Raw genomic sequence first — 18,111 nt, forward strand, 5'->3', positions numbered from 1 at the left:
AGGTTTTCTTGTGTTGTTATACTTTTTTGAATAAGGGAAGAATTCCCCCCAGTTCTGTCTTAGATGATCTCATCTATCACTTCACCAAGTATTTAAAGGCACTCTACCCTTTCCTGAGGATTAGAAGAGTGTTGCTAATAGATCCGTGTTTGAGTGTATTGATGTGTCCATCTTGAATCTTCTCAACAGTTTGTGAACTAAAAACGTTAACATGCTGCCTGGTTTTCAAGAACAGTGCTCAATTTCTAGAAGGCTCTGAGAAGAAAAACTGCGTACCTAAAGAATCTAGTAATGCTGGCAAGTGAATGTTGTTAATGTTGTGGGGCTGGGAGAAGGAGATGAGATATGTAAAAATGAATACATATTCCATTTAGTGGAATATGCTAGCAGAGGGAGCATTAGAAATGAAAGTTCAATGGCAGGCAGTTCCACATCCACTGGATGACTCTCTTTTTTGACAGTGTGCAGTAGTTCTTGCTTTCCTTTTCACTGGATTTTAATGCATGCGAACTGTCAAGACACTTTCTGTTGGAAGCCTGGATTTTTAAGAATAGCTTTTCTTTGAACTGCTAAGATACTTTTGAAACTTGTTTTTGTTTGGGGCTTTTTTTTGTTTGTTTGTTTAATGAAGGAGAAAGTCTTCTAGCAGTCATTCTCATTTGCTCATTTTCATGTTTTCGTTAGGATTTTTATTTATGGTTTCAGAGAAGAAAACATCTCTGTTATATTGCTGCAGTAAAAATAAAACTACTCCAGTGAATGCTTTATATAATATAAATACAAATATAGGAGAATTTTTTAATTGTTTTTTTAACATTGAGGCTGCACTTATTAAATTGCTAGATACTCACCTCTAATACTATAGATTTTTGAATAGGCCATGATTATGTATGGTTCTCATTTCATTTTGAAAGAAGTGTTAATAACTCTAGCTAGTATCAGTCTATCAGAAGGAATTGTTTCATAACTGTCTCTACACAGTCTGGAACTAAAATGTACAATAACACTCAGAATAAGTGAAAAGAGAAAGAAAAATTAAGCCTTTGTGGCTGCTGATTAATCTTTTGAATCCTTGGGGGTGGGGGGGGGGAGGTGGTAGTTTTATTGAGGATGGAGGGAAGGGTGTGGAAATGCCACTTTTCTTCAAAACACTGAGACAAGGGTAATCACTTAAATCTTGACTCAGATTTTCTGAGAGAAATCACATTTTTTCCTAAAAATAAACTTATAGCCCAAACTTCCCTTTTAGAGCATACTAGCACACAAGATGTAAATACTCTTTGGATTCTGGTTGTCCTAAATAAGACTCTTTTCTTATTCTACCATAATAGAGACTTGTTTAGCCTTAGATGAGTCTTTCTAAACAGTTCTTCCTTTGAAGAACCTGTTTTTTCCATTGCAAGAGCTATAGTCCTTAATTTCAGTAGGTGTAAGAAAATACTTTTTTTTTTTGCTTTCAACATAACATTAGAGAGGGTCTAGATAAACAGCTGAGTAACTATATACTTTTGCCTAACTTCTAAATAGCTTAATTAGCCTGAGCCTTGCTGACAGGCAGAGTATTAAAAATAATGAGTGGAAAACTTGAAAGAAGCTCCTACAAATAGTAGGACTTAATTTTCCCTTCCTCCAACTAAGCTTGCCAATGTGCTTCCAAGTGCAGCGTTACAAATGCTTGAAAACTGCTCTATCTCAGAAAAGTGTTTGGCAAAGGATTAATTGTAAAAGTATTTCTGAGTATGAATGACTCATTTGGTTATAAACTGCATTTTGCATTCAAAGATTAGATTTGGGGGTTTTCGGGGGGTTTCTGCCCCTTGTTAGGGCAGGATCTACCTACAAAAGGGATTAATTTCAGGGTTGATATTTCTTTGAAGATCCTTAGTTTTGTAATTTCTTGCTGCTTTCAAATCTTGCTAATATATGGCATCTTATAGTATGTATTCAAACTAGACTTGGATGCTTCTTCCTACAGATTTGCTAATTGTAGAATTGGCTTTTTTAATGGCCTTCTTAGTCTCAGGACTTTCCCTTGGTCAGAATTCTAAAAACCCCTGTTTAAGGGATTTGGGCTTACTGATTGGCGTTCAGCAACTTTGATTTTTATAAGAGGCTGAATTGCCTACCAGTAAGATGGGCAGTAGTCAGTTGTTCTGTGTAAAGCAATTTGTCCGTTGTTCCACTCTTGGCTTTTGTTTTTCCCCCCTTCTGAAGAAGGATATTGAAATGCACAGAGACTCACCCAAACTACTTGATATATTTAAAAATAAGAGTTGATGAAGAAAAAAGCTGAGCTAGTATTACTCCTAAATTTTAAATAAAAAAAATAAGAAATTTCATGTAATGCTATGTAGGTAAACAAAATACTATTTAATCTATGTTCTTGGAATGAAAATGTGAATGTCCATCAATAGCGAAATATCCAAGCATTACTGTCCTCTATAAGGAGTTCCTGTTAGAATTCAATAGTTGTGACTTTTTTTTTCCTGTGTGTTCCAGCTCATTTTTTCCATGAATATTACGTTCTTGTTATGCTGTATTTCAGAAATTATCAGAATTAGGTCACCGGGACTGTGTCCTTGCAACTCTCATCCTGTCTTCCTTGAGTCATTATTTAATAGCAAACTTGAATTTGTAGCAGAAGTGCCTAGAAGATAAAAACTTATGTGTAAAATATGTATGGACAGGACTTACTCTGCCAAGCTGATCAAATTGCCAAAGTGCATATGCTTAAGAAATTAAACTCTAGCAGTACACAATGCAGTAAACAGCTTTAAAAGATAGATTAAACAATTCAGGTTCATCTTAGCTGCTAATTACTCTGAAAAGCTATCTATTGTGAATAAGCTAAAGTGCAATGGAGATTATAGTTATTACACAACAAAGTGCTGTCTCACTCTTCTCTAAAGGATTTAAAAATGCTCTCATTACATGTTTTGTTATAGTGGTGTTATACTGTGCAAATGGGACAAATTATCCAAATATGAGTAATTTAACTAAAGAAACCAAGATCTTGTGACTGTGATGGAAATGGTACCCAACTGGATTTCTAAGGTGGTCGCTATATGCTTGGGGGAATGTAGAGATTTGGGTTTGGGGACTTTTTTTCTTTTTTTTTTTTTTTTCCCTTCCTCCTTCTCTATTTATATTGGGTAGGCTGCATGTACAATATCTGTAATTTCTGTCATTACAGAAACTGCCATGTAGTTCAGTCTTAAGTTTTTCTAGCAGTGCAGTTTTGTGGGGCTGTTTTTGATGTGTATGTGTTTCTGTTTGACCTGTTCTTTCTCTTACAGTCTTTTCCCCCACTGCACACATGCAAACGCTTCTTTTTTTTGGTTACATCTTAATTTCAAATAGCTTAGCTTCCAGAGAGAGATCTGATGGCTTCTGTGACAACTGAAAGCAGTTGAACAAATAGTTCATCCAATAGTATGTAGCACTTGCCTAATTGGAGTAGAAAATGCTAGCATTAGCTGTAAGTGTAAACAATATCTAAACCTAAATGTAGCCAGCTGCAGGAAAACTAATTATCTTGAAGTAAAACAGAAAATGGTTTGCATCTAAGAACTTGGTAAAATGGACTTTTTTCAGCTGGGGAAGGAGTGGACTGGCCTGACAAATGAGGTTGAAGTGAATCCAGTTGTGTAGTAATTTATGTGTGTGTGTGTGTGAACATTTTTGTTGTCCACCCTGCCTTCCTGTCTGGAGTTATTTTCAATACAGTGACCACAAAACAGGTTGTGTAAGATGTCTGCTGCCCCTTGGTACACTGGGGAATGCATTACTTAAACTTTCACTGTGAAAACGGTAGTTACTTAAGAATCAAATTTCGTATTTTCTGATGATACACATGCTTACTTCCTACTTACCTTTCCCACCAACTGTACCCTTTCAACGCATCAGTTGAAATTAATGAAATTGCTGTGAACTTGGTTCAGTACCACGTTACAAGCTAATGTTTTTTCATTAATGTATATTTTGTGCTTCTGTGATATGCATTATTTTTGCATATAAATAGGAATGGACTCTTAGATGACTTCCAATTGCTGAATAAAAAACAATTTTGAAAAAATTGGTTTAAAATTTTAAAATTTCTTTTTACTTCTGATGAGCACATCTGTTTACTTCCTGGATTAGTTTCAAATAAATCATCACTTAATCGGTGAGGGTAATTAACTAACTGAAACATAGACATGGCCCTTTAGATTGAGTGTTGCAGTGCTTTTAGGGGAAGGGGAGGGAAATTACACTGACAGGATTGTATTTGGCTTTTGGAGGGCACATTGAACTAATGAGATCTGTAGCACAAGGAGAAATAATGGAGTTAAGTGCTAACCTAACATTTTTAAGAGGCTTTATTCTCCTTTTATACAACTAGAATTCTTAGACATCTAACAAATATTGCCTGTAGACATATGCTAGGAAGCTTAGAAGACACCAAAGCTGTAAAGTTATGTAAATGGCTTAACTCTTAGCTATGCTTGTTTCCTCATTACCTAATAAATCCAACTTTCACAAAATAAGGAAAAGTTTGTAAATTAGTTGTCTCATGGTTAAAACAACTGTCCACTTGTAGTCGGATTCTGCTCTGAAATATGTTCTATTATTTCTCTGTTGGACAGAGGAACCTCATGAGGTTCAACAAGGGCAAGTGCAGGGTCCTGCACCTAGAGAGGAATAACTCTATGTTCCAGTAGAGGCTGGGGGCTGATCTGCTGGAAAGCAGCTCTGCAGAGAAAGACCTGGGAGTGCTGGTGGATGACAAGTTGACCATGAGCCAGCAATGTGCCCTTGTGGCCAAGAAGGCCAATGGTCTCCTCGGGTGCATTAGGAAGAGTGTTGCCAGCAGGCAGAGTGAGGTGATCCTGCTGCTCCAGTCAGCCCTGATGAAGATTCATCTGGAGTATTGTGTCCAGTGCTGGATTCCCCACTACAAGAGAGACATGGGGGTACTGGAGAGAGTCCAGCGTAGGGCTACAAGGAGGATCAGAGGGCTGGAGCATCTGCCCTACGAGGAGTGGATGGTGGGGAGTGAATTGGATGCTAATATTTATGAAAGAGATGAATTATTTTGGATTAGCTAAATAAGAAGACTTGGAGGCACTTCAGAGGGTTTAAATAATAGTAAATGATGTTTGTTAATATCTCTATAAAGCAGTTCTGTAATTTTGTGAGAGTTAAATGCCTACCTGCAGTGGTAGTTTTGTATAGGAAGAATTCGTAAACTGCTCCACCTAGCAAAGTTACACAAAATACCTGTAGTTAGTTGATGGTTATCATTTCAGTAAAACAAACAACCAGTGGGAAGTGAATATCATTTCTTTATTAAGTTGCTTATTATCGTTACCATTTTTCTTCCTCTCTACCCGTACCAATACCTCAATTATTGAGGGAAGAAATCCTGCTGAAGACTGAGATTAAGCAGCAGGAATTATGCATGATACTGATAAAAAGAATTGTACTTTCTAGTGGCACAGGAAATTACTTGAGGTAAAGGGTTTTGTCTTTTTAGAAAGTATGTGAGTGTGCCAATGGAAAATAATTCTGTGCAAGTCAACCCTTGAGCAGATATGGATCATTGTATGCAATGTAATACCTTATGGCCCTAAAGTTATTCTCTCATACCTTACCATGGCGATCTAAAGCTACTATAACTGTTCAAGAACTGTTTGAGATGTTCAAGAACTTGGATATCAGCTGAACAAAAATATGGGTAAATTGCAGGAGTGGAGGGAAAGATATTCAGAATCGCCTGTGGTTTTTTTGTTTTTGGTTTTTTTTTGGTTTTTTTTGTTTTTTTTTCTTAGTAATTTTCATACTGATGAAGGACAGTTTTTGTCTTTACATTAGTACCTGGGAAGGTACCTGTTTCTCAGCGGCATGGCTAAGGAGGAACCTCAAGGTATGAATGTTCTAGAGTCTACCATAGTTGTTTAGTTGCTGATACCACCTTTGCTACACTCCGAGCTTATAAAGTATTTCCGGAGGACAGAGTTCTCTCTGTCCCTGGATTCAAATTCTCACTGTCTTCAAAGATACTTGTCCTGCTAGTCAACACAGGGGGAAAAGGTAATGTGTCTATATTGTGTGGGAATAAACAGGGGTTGGATGTGGTCATTGGGAAGTGATGTTCAAGTTACTAGTATTAAACACTTGTTGCTGGCTCCTTAGTTTCTGTGCTTTCTACTCCACAAATAACAATCATAAGGGAATGTTCAGCAACATCCTGCACGAGTAAAAGCTAAGCTTTTTTACGGTCTTAATTAGAGCTGGGGTCATCTTTTATACTCGAGTCAAAACCTGTGTACTCTGTTTTGTTCTTGGTCTGGTGTGTCTTCATTTTTAGACTCCTTGCAGAAAAAATGCTATCTACTATCACAGAACAAAGAGCTGCATTAGGAAGATGCCTGGTGGTGTCTTGAAGACTTACCACCGTTTTTTATTCCTTACTGAAAGGTCTGAATTACTAAGAGGTAAAAGTGAAGTCTTCTATATGTGTCTTGACAACTATCTTAGCTTTTAAGGTAGTCATGCCTGACGGATGCCTGATTTTTTTTTCTTTATCCAACATTCGAAACTTATCTCCACTGTTCAAAAGTTTATTGTGACCCTATTTTTTAAGAGCTTTTGAAAGATGGAAATGTTTCAATGATTAGACTATAGCTTTGCTCTTACAGTTCATGCAGTTTATATACAATCTATCAAATATGGTATATACTTTTGTTTATGATATGGTAACAGTTTGAGTTGATGTATTGGATTAGCAAAGACTAAAGCATGATTTTTGGTTTACAAATGGCTTCAAGGCGTGTACAGGGTGAAATGTCCTTTGGAGACTCCCACTTGAACAGAGTCTTAAAAAAAAAAAAAAAAAGGAAAAAAAATTTTTGAATCATCATTCATTTATATAATAAAAGCTATTACTTTTCTTCTCTAGAAGATTAAGTGTTACAGTTTTCCCCTCAAAATTGTCATTCAAATACTTTATCCAAGAAAGTTATAGCTATCCCAGCATAAATGCTGCTATTGCATTTAAGTGTTGTCATGATTAAATAATAGAAATCCTGAAGAGGCTTTTTTTTTTTTTTTCTTTCTTTCTCTCTTTCAGCAAGCACAACTGTCTGAATCCTGTCACTGCTTATGAGGTTAAAGGTTTTAAGTTAGTCATGACTACTGCAAATTGAGCTTAATATTTTCATGGGGTTTTTTTTGTTTGTTTGTTTTACAGAACTCATATGTAAGGGAGAAAAAAAGAGGTACAGAGGAGAAAAAAATAATTTTTTTTTAATTGTTCAGAAGGGGATAACTCAGAAACATTCATAATCGTTATTATTTAAAATTGTCACTGATCAATACTTACTTCATCATTAATGAACATGGAGAGAGGAAAAAATCAACCTAGCTACTGGCAGTTCGGTGATTTGGCATCATCTTAGTGAAACTGTTTTGCTGAAGAATTCTTATAAATTATTTTTCAATGGTATTTTTCCAAATCATGTAATTACTTTTCATCTTATTATTTGTTTAATTTCCTTTATTATGTGTTATAATAGTAATGGGTCATTCAGGAAGAGCTGTCAGTTTTTAATGTGTTCTCAAACAAAATGGTTGAATCCTGATATTGAAAGTAACTGTGATGCAGCTTGTCAGAAGTACCTTTAATGTTCTGAAATGTATTATTACAAATACCTAAGGTGATCGATCATGCTGAACCTTTATTTATTTTTATTTGAGAAATAGCTACGTGTCTGGTTAAGTGTGGTGTCTCAGTAGAAAGATGTCTGTCTTATTCAGGTAAACCAAAGTTATTTGATTAGAGAAACATACATTCCTACAGGATTTTTTATTGTTGTTTTTAGATTCAACTGCATTTTAAATACTTAGGTATTAGTCTGAATACTTGCTGCAGCTCTGTAGTGGACTTCAATCATATCTGATCCTCTGGCAAGTTTATGGAGAAAAGCGGCTAATTGTGTGCACCTGCCAAAGATGTTTATATTGTACATTATATAGCAGTTTTGTCTGCCTATTTTAAAGGGACAGATTGCCCCCAAACAGAGAAATACATAGTGTTATATCTACACTGACTTATGGAGCTGGCTGAGTGTAAAAAGAATGCACTGAACCATCTAAAATTAGTGCAGCATCTGGAGACACCTTGAACATCCTGGCCTTCTAGAAAGACTTTTGTCTCCTTGTGGTTAATCTCTAATGTCATCATTTTTTTTTAGTAGGAATTGAGCAAAAAGTACTACTTCCTCTTTGGACTGAATTCATATAACTGGAACAGAAAAGCATCTCTGTCATTCGTACAAACATCCTTCTGGTCTAGTGAACAAATGACAAGTTTGTACTACTAGTCTTGCATACATTTTAAAATCTCTTCTTTAAAGGGGAAAGAAATCTTTAAAAAATGTTCTATTGCCATCATTACAATGAAGTTTCCTATAAAATGCAATGGTTGGAAAAACTATCCCCAGGCTCTGTTCCTCTAGAAAGAATAACACATGGTCACAGAGTAGGTGAGGTTGGAAAGGACGTCTCTGGAGGTCATTTAGTCCACCTCCCGCTTCCCCCCAATTGAAGCAGGGTCACCTGGAGTATGTTGCCCAGGACCATGTTCTGATGACTTTTGAATATCTCCAGGATGGAGACTCCCCAACTTCTCTGGGCAACCTGTTCCAGTGCTCTGTTACTCTCATAGTAAAGAAGTTTTCCCTTATGTTCAGAAAGAACTTCTGAAGCTTAGAAGAAATGAGGAGATAAGCCTCAAACTCTTATTTGTCTTTGTGCTCTTCAGAACAGCAGCTGGACTACATCTAAAAAGTCTCCAAATGGATGAACCACAGTTCTGTCACTTCTACTACTTCTACTCTGTAGGTTGCTTGTATCTCCATTCATCTTTTATGAAACAATTCTTACAGAAACAGTCTCCTCAAGCTAAATGGGGAGAAGTGTAGTATCTTTTCAAGTATCACTGTAAGTGGAAGTTTCTTCTAAAGTTGTTGCAGAAGAATTGTCTAAAATAAGATAAAACATGCTTCTGATGGAAATGATGGAAAGAACAAGCCTCTGGAGCTGCTTTTCTTTCCCCCCCTATTTTGTAGCTGTTACAGAGTTCAGTGCAATTTTGTTTGTCATAGAAAAATTTTAATGTCCCACGACTCCCTCTTCATCCTCTGTAAAGGATTTTTGAGACCTGTTATTATTATTGTATTTGAGAAAATGTTTGAGAAAATCTATAGAGATCAATAGCCAGACATCTTACTTTTCTGTTTTATAGGTAGTGACAATACAATTCTGCCTCCAAGGAGAATGTACACAGTGAATCTTCCTCCTGAGGGTTATGTTGCAGTTGCTCCAGATACTGATAGTGTCTCAGTTTCTGAAAACTCAGGAAGTAGTGCTGACTCAACAGGTAAGTTATGATGATGATTTTTTTGCAGATAAACTTTCTAGCAACTCATACAAAGGAAATCTAAATTACAACAATTAGGTATTTGAACTGTAGCTGCCAGTGGGTGTCACTGTTTTGCAACATAAGCAAAATGAAGATATACATTTATGTGTGTTAGTTTCCTATTTTAGAATTTGAAGACTAGGTTTGACATTTGCCTATAGCCATGCAGTGCCATTGATGTTATTAAAGTTACATTAAGTGTAACTGAGGACAAAATATGACTGCAGCTCCTCCCACTCAGATGCCACCTGTCTATTCATATCATACCTGCTTACCGAAATACTATTTTTTATGAGTATTGTTAGATAAAGCTGTTTTGGTAAGTCTCACTCACTATATTCTGAGGAGCTAGGCAATGGCTTAAACTCGCTACCTGTCTCTATTAGACCAGAATTTTACCTGACTGAAGATGTTAAGGGGAGATACTAGTCTGTAAGTTTGGAGAGGCTTTCTGATGAGAAACTGTGGCCAGAGAACTTCAGAACCAGTATTTAGTGCAGTCAAAGGATGCAAGAAAAGAAGCATAAGATCTGTAAAGTGGGCTGTTAGTTGACCCCAGTTAAGAGCGTAGTTTTCTGAATGACATTACCAGAATTAAATGGATTGTCTTTTTTGGAGAGAAGTGCTAAGATTAGACAAGACAAATTCGTTTAGATATGTCTGGTTTTGCTGTCTTTTTTCCAATTGCTATTTTCCTGTAAATACGTAGGTTTCTCCAAAATTGTGTTTCACTATCATTTGCTACTGGGCAGTCTACAGCAAAGAGAAAATCCAGAAGAACTTCCTGAAGGAATACACTTGATAAGCAGTATTTACTTAGCTTCTGTATCTGTTTTGGCCTGGTGACTGCCTAAATTTAAGGAAAATCTGAGATTGAACCTACAGATAAAGATAGGCAAGTGTGCCTTTCCTTTGAAAACAATATCCACAGGGGTAAAATTTTAGCTTAGAAATCAGGCATGCACTGCAGTCTGAGCTCCATTCATAACAAAGCCTGCGGTCAGGGCTATGGTTCTAATTTTACAACCAGGCATCTCACCTTTGTGTGGGGAAAACATTGTGTTGAAGGGACCCTGATAAATGTTTGAATCTGAATTCAAGGAAAACGATTAAAGTAATCCAGGAGACTAAGTACAGCACACCTGGAGGCATATCAGGAATGATCTTTCTCAATATAAAATGATTTAAAAGTATTTTTTGAACTAGAGAAGAAATTATTTTGTCAGAGGAACATAACAGTAAATATTGATACTACTGGGGCTATGAGTAGGAATGCGTTATAATGTGCAACTTTCATGCTGTGTTTTTTCCCTTTGTGTTGGGTAGGATCCACATTCAGAATCCTGAATCTCTTCTCATATTATCCTCAAGTTTAATTACACAGCTTCCTGGGATGGTTCTTTGGGTTTCTGTTCTTTAGGTTTCTGTTCTACAGCATGCTAGATTCAAGCTGTTTATTCAAATATTGAAGCACTCTTTCCCTTCCTCCACCCTGTATAATCTCTGTTTATTCTTGGTAGTCTCCTTGCAAATATTAGAGAGACATACCTTTTCTTCTGTATTTTACAAATGTGGCTTAATTAATGATTGTAATTAGCCCTATAACATTAATTTTTATAATGAGACTTAAGTGAAATAAAACATTAAGACACAGTCGTCTCAGCATTAGCAGATCTGAGTGATATCCTTACACAGGTATCAGTCCAGAATTTCTGTGGCAAAATTGCTCAGCTTTTATTTAAAATCTACAGATGAATCAGGATACAATACACGTTAAATATTGGTGCATTGCATAACAATTAAGTTAAAATAGCATTTAGGATAATATGATATTTGTTCAGTTTTATAATTAGATTGTTGAATAATGGCTTTACTTAATCATTTTATACCTTCCTTTTCAGTTTGTTCTAGTGTTTCACTGTCTTTTATATATCTAGATCTTTCTTGCTGTGGTTTAAGTTTGTCCTATGTAAGCATGAATTGTAGAAACAGAAATTTGTGTTAATCCTGCAAGCTTGAGAGAAATAGTTAATTTTACACGTTTATGGCTTTTACTGTATTTAAATTCAGCACATACATAGAATTTACTGCAGGATTAAGGCTGTAATTTCAGGCAACACTGATATAAATAGGAATCGTTTAAACCATCGCACCATGGATTGTTTAGTTTGTGGACCTAAATTTAGTTGCATAATTTAACAGTGAGAAATGCATAAAAATACGATGGAATGCCCTTAGTAAAGTAGATAAATGTATACTGGTAATTTCTTCGGTATATTTGTAGCGGGAGAAGGTCTTACCACCTAAGCAGTGTTGCCTTTTTGAAGATAGTGTGGTGTTAGCAGTTTTCTGTTTGACTCCGCAGTTAAGGAAATAAGTTTTCTCTAGAAGTATTTGTCAGAAAATAATTCAAGTAAACTAGGAAACTAATCACACATCTGTCCTATACATTTTTGTCTGGATGAGCAAATATGGATCCAATTCTAAGGCCAGAATTTGTATGGCTGTCAAAAATAAACGAAAAACCTCCAACACTCAAATGGGTCCATGAAAATGTGACAGTGATAAATGTCAAGCGCGTGCATTCAGTCTGTGCTTATGTAACTCAGGTAAGGTTAAACCTCTTAAGAGGCTATGCTTTTTCAAATTAGTTTGCTCGAGTAATCTATTTACTACAGATTGTGCATAACAGCTTGTAAACATGTGATGACAAATTCAAGGGTCTAAACCTCAAGCTAGTGTGACAGTCGTCAGAATCAAGCTCCTGAGTCGTCATTGAGTATAGATATCTCTGGGTTACATTCCAAGTCTTTCTCTCAAAGCTTATGATTTTTCTTTTGAAAATGCATCTCTTCAAATAATAACTAGATTTTTTTCATAAATACTCATGAAAACTTCTTTACAAAATAAGCAAAAGTATCTTAGATCTTTTGTGCATCCACCAGAATAATTTACCTAGGCCTAGCTCTGTAGGAGCTATTCTTAAAGACTCGCTTCAGGTAGAGCAGGCTAGTCTCCTTTGGCAGGTTCTAGGGTTGATGTATATTGATGCTATACATCAAAAAAAGTTGAGCAAAAGCTCAACTTGAGTTTTTTGAATACTTCTGTGAATGAATCTTTCTATTGCTTTTAGAAGAAAGAAGGGAAGACCAGCCTTTTGTCAAGAATTAAGAGGTGATCATATAGCTAATGTGGACAACAGCTGGATCAAACCAGTTCAGACAGGGCAGTTAGGTTGATTTCAAGAAACTACTTTATTTGAAAAGTATGGCTCCAGCAATTAGGACTATGTCATGGATTCTTGCATATCCCTCTTAATTCATTTCAAAAGCATCCAAGAGGTATTGAAGGATGTTCTGAAGCCAGGTGTCTGAATTTGGGCATGCTTATAGTTGGGCAGCACAATGTCTTGTTTAGGGTTACCTAGAACATCAGAAAAGAGATTGCCACCTCTTTGACTCACAGAAGAGCATTCAACTCAGTGCACAAGATTTTTCTGAAAATGTGGATATACATTTGTTATCTTCAGTCTCTAGAATATGAATTTAGACATGACCTGTTTCTAAGAAATTGTTTTGAAGTCAAATTAATTATAGTTATAAATTAGAGTTAGTTCTTATCAGCTATAAAATATTTTGGCTTCTGTCCATTATTCCTTTCCTGGTGTTTGAGAGAAAGAGCTATTGAATAAAAACTACAAGTCAGGTTGTGTACTAGTATATTCTGTCAGCTGCTCCTAGTTAACTATCCCAAATCTGGTGGCAATTTTTTGTGTTTTGAATATTCAGAATTTTTAAGAAAAAAAAATTGAGGAAACAGTGGAGATTTGGGGGGGTGAAGAAATCTGCATTAACTTTATTAAGCGTGTCCAAATAATATAAGTAAATAGAATGCTAAAATACAGCTCTCAGCTTAGTGTTATAGTCCATGTTTTGCAACTTAGATTCACTGAATTGTACTTCAAATGATAGCAATAATAAGAGGATATGACTTATTAGATTATTATTCACTAGATTTATATATGATTTATCTTTTTTTTTTTTTTTTTTTTTTTTTTTTTTTTTTTTTACAGTTTGCTCAAAAAGAGAGATTTCCTGTCCCCCATTCAGCTACTTCTAAAGCTGTGTTGTCATAAGGGTTTTTTTTTCCTCTCTTCCTTTTCCAGACTTAATGGGTCTTCTTTTTCTGGACAGCATGGATCTTTCCTCTTCTAGAAAGAATAGTATGGGCTTGCAAATTAAACTTACTTGGAAAAGAATTATTACTTTTAAAAGTGCATTTCAGTAAATTAACAAGGAAGAAGCAGTGATTGTATGGTAGTTCTGGCTGTTATGCATTTCTAACTGGTAGGCTAATATTTTGTTTAATTACTGTTAGTATGTTTGATGTTCCAGTTCCCTTAGTTAATTTTGTATGTTCTGGTTTTAATTCTCTGTCAGCTTGGATTTCACTGTTTATCCTTAAAACAGTATTGTTGTGCAGTGTAAAAACTATAGGTGGTAGAGTCCTCCTATAATTAGCTCTGTCCTTACAGAAATTAATATATGGCTAACAGTTTGTGAATGGCAGATGTGACTGAGTTTCAACAGCTTCAGTCATTCTCATGTATTTGTCATCTGCAGAAGCTGTAGCAGCAATGACCTTTCTGTTAAGGTTTATAATATAAGCCTTTCCATAATGTTGTTGATGCTTTTGGATTAATCAATAATTTCGAAGGCTAGATGTCTATGAGGTTAAGCAACTTTCTCCTCTACGGACAAATTCTTCTTCAGCCTAAATGTACGTGACATTTTGGAACTAGTTAGGTGCCACCAACAAATAGAGATGTTGGAAAGCTAGGAAGTCATATCCAAAGAACTACGTACTTTAGATGTTTTACCATTTGAATATGCTTGCTGCAGATCTTGTATTTGATAGATGCAGTCACCTTCTTAACAGATAAAATCACCATAGGGTTATTTCTGAAATTGTTTTATTTGAATTCTGAAAATAAAAATGCTTGCTTAATTGTATTTGAAGTACTTAATCACTTACTGTCTTAGGTTTATTTGAACAAAAAATCTAGCTCCTATGGCAATAATACTTACATTGTCTTACACTTATTACAGAATTACAAAGTGGTTGAGGTGGGAGGGGTCTCTGCAGATCATCTAGTCCAAACCCCCTGCCTAAGCAGGGTCACCTAGAGCGTGTTGGACAGGGTTGCATCCAGGTGGGCCTTGAAGATCTCCAGAGGAGGAGACTCCACAAGCTCTCTGGGCAACCTACGCCAGTGCTCCGTCACTCTCACAGAGTAGTAGTTCTTCCTTATATTCAGGCAGAACTTCCTGTGGTTCGGTTTGTGCCTGTTGCCTCTTGTCCTGTTGCTGGGCATCACTGAAAAGAGTCCAGCTCCATCCTCTTAACACCCTCACTTAAGGTATTTATAGACATCAATAAGATCCCCTCTCAGTCTTTACTTCTCCAGGCTAAACAGGCCCGGCTCTCACAGCCCTTCCTCAGAGGGCAGATGCCCCAGTCCTCTAATCATTTTAGCAGCCCTACTCTGGACTCTCTCCAGTAGTTCCATATCTCTTTTGTACTGGGGATTAATTGGCTTATCACTGGAGTTAAACTGTAAATATAAGAGACCCAAATCAAGTTCCCTAATTTATTGTTGCTTTGGAAAATGTTAATTGACTAGTCTCTTCCTAGTTCTGCCTGAATGGAAGAAGGTTTCCTTTTAACGGTGACTCCTGATTTAAGCATCTTCCAGAATTCTAATCATATGCTTAACTTTTATCCTATTGTTTTCTAAGAATTAAGTATTTATTTGTATGCAGATGCTTGGTTATGTACCATGCTGCAGCAAAAGCTAGCTGACTAGTGTAGTTGCTTTTAATGGAAAACATTTTTGCGTACTACCTGCAATGCAGATTATAAACATTTGATATAGATGTACCTTGGGCAGTCTGAGTAGTCCTCAGATTACTAGTACCCTGTAACAGTATTGTAAGCAATTTCAATGATCTGTTGAGAAGCCAGATAGGATCTAGTAATCATTTCTCTTAATTTCACAAAGAGCCTGAACATCTTGAAGGTGAGTCTGAAATTTACTGAGAAATTCACTGCTGCCCACCAAGGATTTTTAAACACAGAATTTGGCTATCAATCTAAACTTTAAGTATGAATTACAGTTCAGGTTTACATGCAACATACATACCTTCACTATCTGTAACTATTTATATCCCTTAACTGACAGTATATCCACAATTGTATGAGATTGTTGCAAACTATCACCATGAATAGCTGCTCAAGACTGCAGTGACATTAAAAATCTCTGAATCCATACCATAAGGCATGAGTTCTGTAACATCAAGGTGTTCTTAGACCCCTGTTAAACAAAAACAATCTGAAAAATGTCTTTGAAAGTGTAATGACAGAATTTTGTCTAAGGTCTTTAGTTCATATTTGTTTGTGATAATAGGTAAGGCTGTAAACACCAGAGAGAAAATATTTTTAGGAAAAACAAAGATTATATTAATATAGTATACTTGTAATAAATTAAGTTAGTCATGGCTGCGTGTTAATGGTTTAGTAAAGATCTTTGAGTTATATTTCTATAACTTTACAAATATGTGTATTTACAGAAGCTGTAATTATTAGATCTTGTGCATGCTTTTGAGAAAAGCCTTAAATACTTGAATGACAAAAACGTAACTTGAAATGAGATCTCATCCCTGCATGCGTCTGTAGTATGGAACACAATGTTACCCTTAATCCTGACTTATGCCTTTAGATTTTAACAAAATAATTACAGTCAGCTGGAACTGAGAAGGCAAATCTGTAGTTACGCAGAATAGGAACAGATTATACTATATTCACTAACGAGTGGTTTTTTTAATAAGATGTGTTTACACTCTTTGGTTATTACCTTCACTTTCTGCCATATACTTACTTGCCCTTCATCATCTTTTCTTCATTCATTATTCTACCCTCCGTGATATAGTCAAACCAAATCTGCTGTCATTTATGTGTCTGTAAATCTGGAATTAACTTAATTAAAGCATGTTCAGCTAATCAGGTGGCAGTATGTGAAGCAGGAGGAGAATTAGGACATTTATTTCTGTGGAGCCCCCACCCCCCTTTTGTTTTAGCTTAAATTACAGTGATTTCAAACATTCTTGATCTAAGCATCTCCTAGTAGATCAGCCTCACAGAGTAAAGAGACACTAAAGGCTTCTTTCTTTTCTTTTCTGACTACATTCCCTTAACTTCCCATCTCATTTTTCTAGTCTTGCCCCCCACCCGCTCAGTCACTTCTCCCCTCTCAGCTGCAGCAGGCTCCCTCTTCCTCCTTCCTTGCAACTGTGTTGCAGGCTTCCTGTTGTCATAGTGACAGGAGGCAGCTGATGGGAAAGGAAAAGGAGAGGAGAGCATGAAGCCAGCAGCAGCAGCCTTCTTAGATCCCAGCTAGAAGCCAGTGCTATTACAACTGCTGCCTCACCTGAACAGGCCCCCAACACCTTAGGAAATATGGCACAGCTTGATTGTTTTGCTTGAATTTTGTTGTGAAAATGTAATCGAGGCCTAAGCTTTTGTACTTAGAGTCATGGAGCAGCAGGGTAAAATCAATACTGACTAGACAAAGAGCACTAGACTGAGGGGGAAGGCCTGTCAGTAAACTTAAGGCTTTAACTCTGGGTCTCTAATTTACTGCCGTAATCTAGCCAAAATGCACTGCAAACAATTTAAACCCATTCCAAGGATCCCCCAGTTGCTTTGAACAGCATGTGCTGGCTGGCTGAAGCTACTGGAGTTTTTCTTACTGCTACTGAAGTTGTGTACTCATTTGCTGCATATACGTATCATTAGTTGCAGTTCATTTCCAGCCTGCTTTGGCAGTATGCAAACTCACAAGCAGGCATTAGGACAAATTCACAGTCTCTCCTCATAATGAGCTAATCACTTCAACAGCTGAATCTCTGCTTCACAGTACTTGATGATTTGCATCTAGTTGATGATGTTCCACCTAAAAAAACTTCTCTGCATGAAATCTGTGAATGTTCTCATATTCCCAGCTGATATAATCAGCACAGCTGTACTGAGGTGAATGAATATGCCAGTTTACAGTAGCTGAGAACCTAGCTCTTACAGTTGTGTTGGAGGGTGTGACCTTCACTGGCCTGTGAACCACTGCCAGCATCTGAACTGTCCTCCATTTCTTGATATTTTAAGCTATGCCTTTGCAGTGTTGTTTTGGAGGCAGTTATTATAATGCTTTGCTGAGGATGTGAGCTTATAAATCAAAGGCTTAATTAATGTAATATAAAACAACTTGGATGCCAAATGCTCGTAGTAGGCAGTCTTGCCTCTAGTCTTGACCTAACTGACTGGTGAAATTTTGCTTGAATTCATCATACCTTTTCTGCTTGCAACCTTAATTCCTTAAAGCTATCTATTTCTAGACTGATGGTTGATATTTGGCAAGGATTTGTATATGTTACCTTACAAACTGTCTCTCTGCATCTTTCTGCTGAGGCAGTAGGAGATAAATATATTTTTCTAGTCATTCAGCCTCTTCTACAGAAACATTTTTCCTTCTTTAGGTCAATGATACCAACCTTCTACCAATTTAATATAATATACATGATCTCAAGTTTTGTTAA

At 36.4% G+C, this 18,111-nt stretch overlaps 1 protein-coding gene across 2 annotated transcripts in view; it reads left to right on the forward strand.

Moving 5' to 3' along the window:
* ERICH1 (glutamate rich 1) overlaps positions 1-18,111 on the forward strand; it is a 64,725-nt gene that overhangs the window by 24,295 nt on the left and 22,319 nt on the right. For both annotated transcript variants that reach the window (XM_062571125.1, XM_062571127.1), the window contains one exon: positions 9,287-9,421. In XM_062571125.1, coding sequence (XP_062427109.1) covers positions 9,287-9,421 — 135 coding nt within the window. The remainder of the gene's footprint in view (positions 1-9,286; positions 9,422-18,111) is intronic.

This window comes from Rhea pennata, chromosome 3 (assembly GCF_028389875.1).
Source record: "Rhea pennata isolate bPtePen1 chromosome 3, bPtePen1.pri, whole genome shotgun sequence".
Classification (NCBI taxonomy): Eukaryota; Metazoa; Chordata; class Aves; order Rheiformes; family Rheidae; genus Rhea; species Rhea pennata.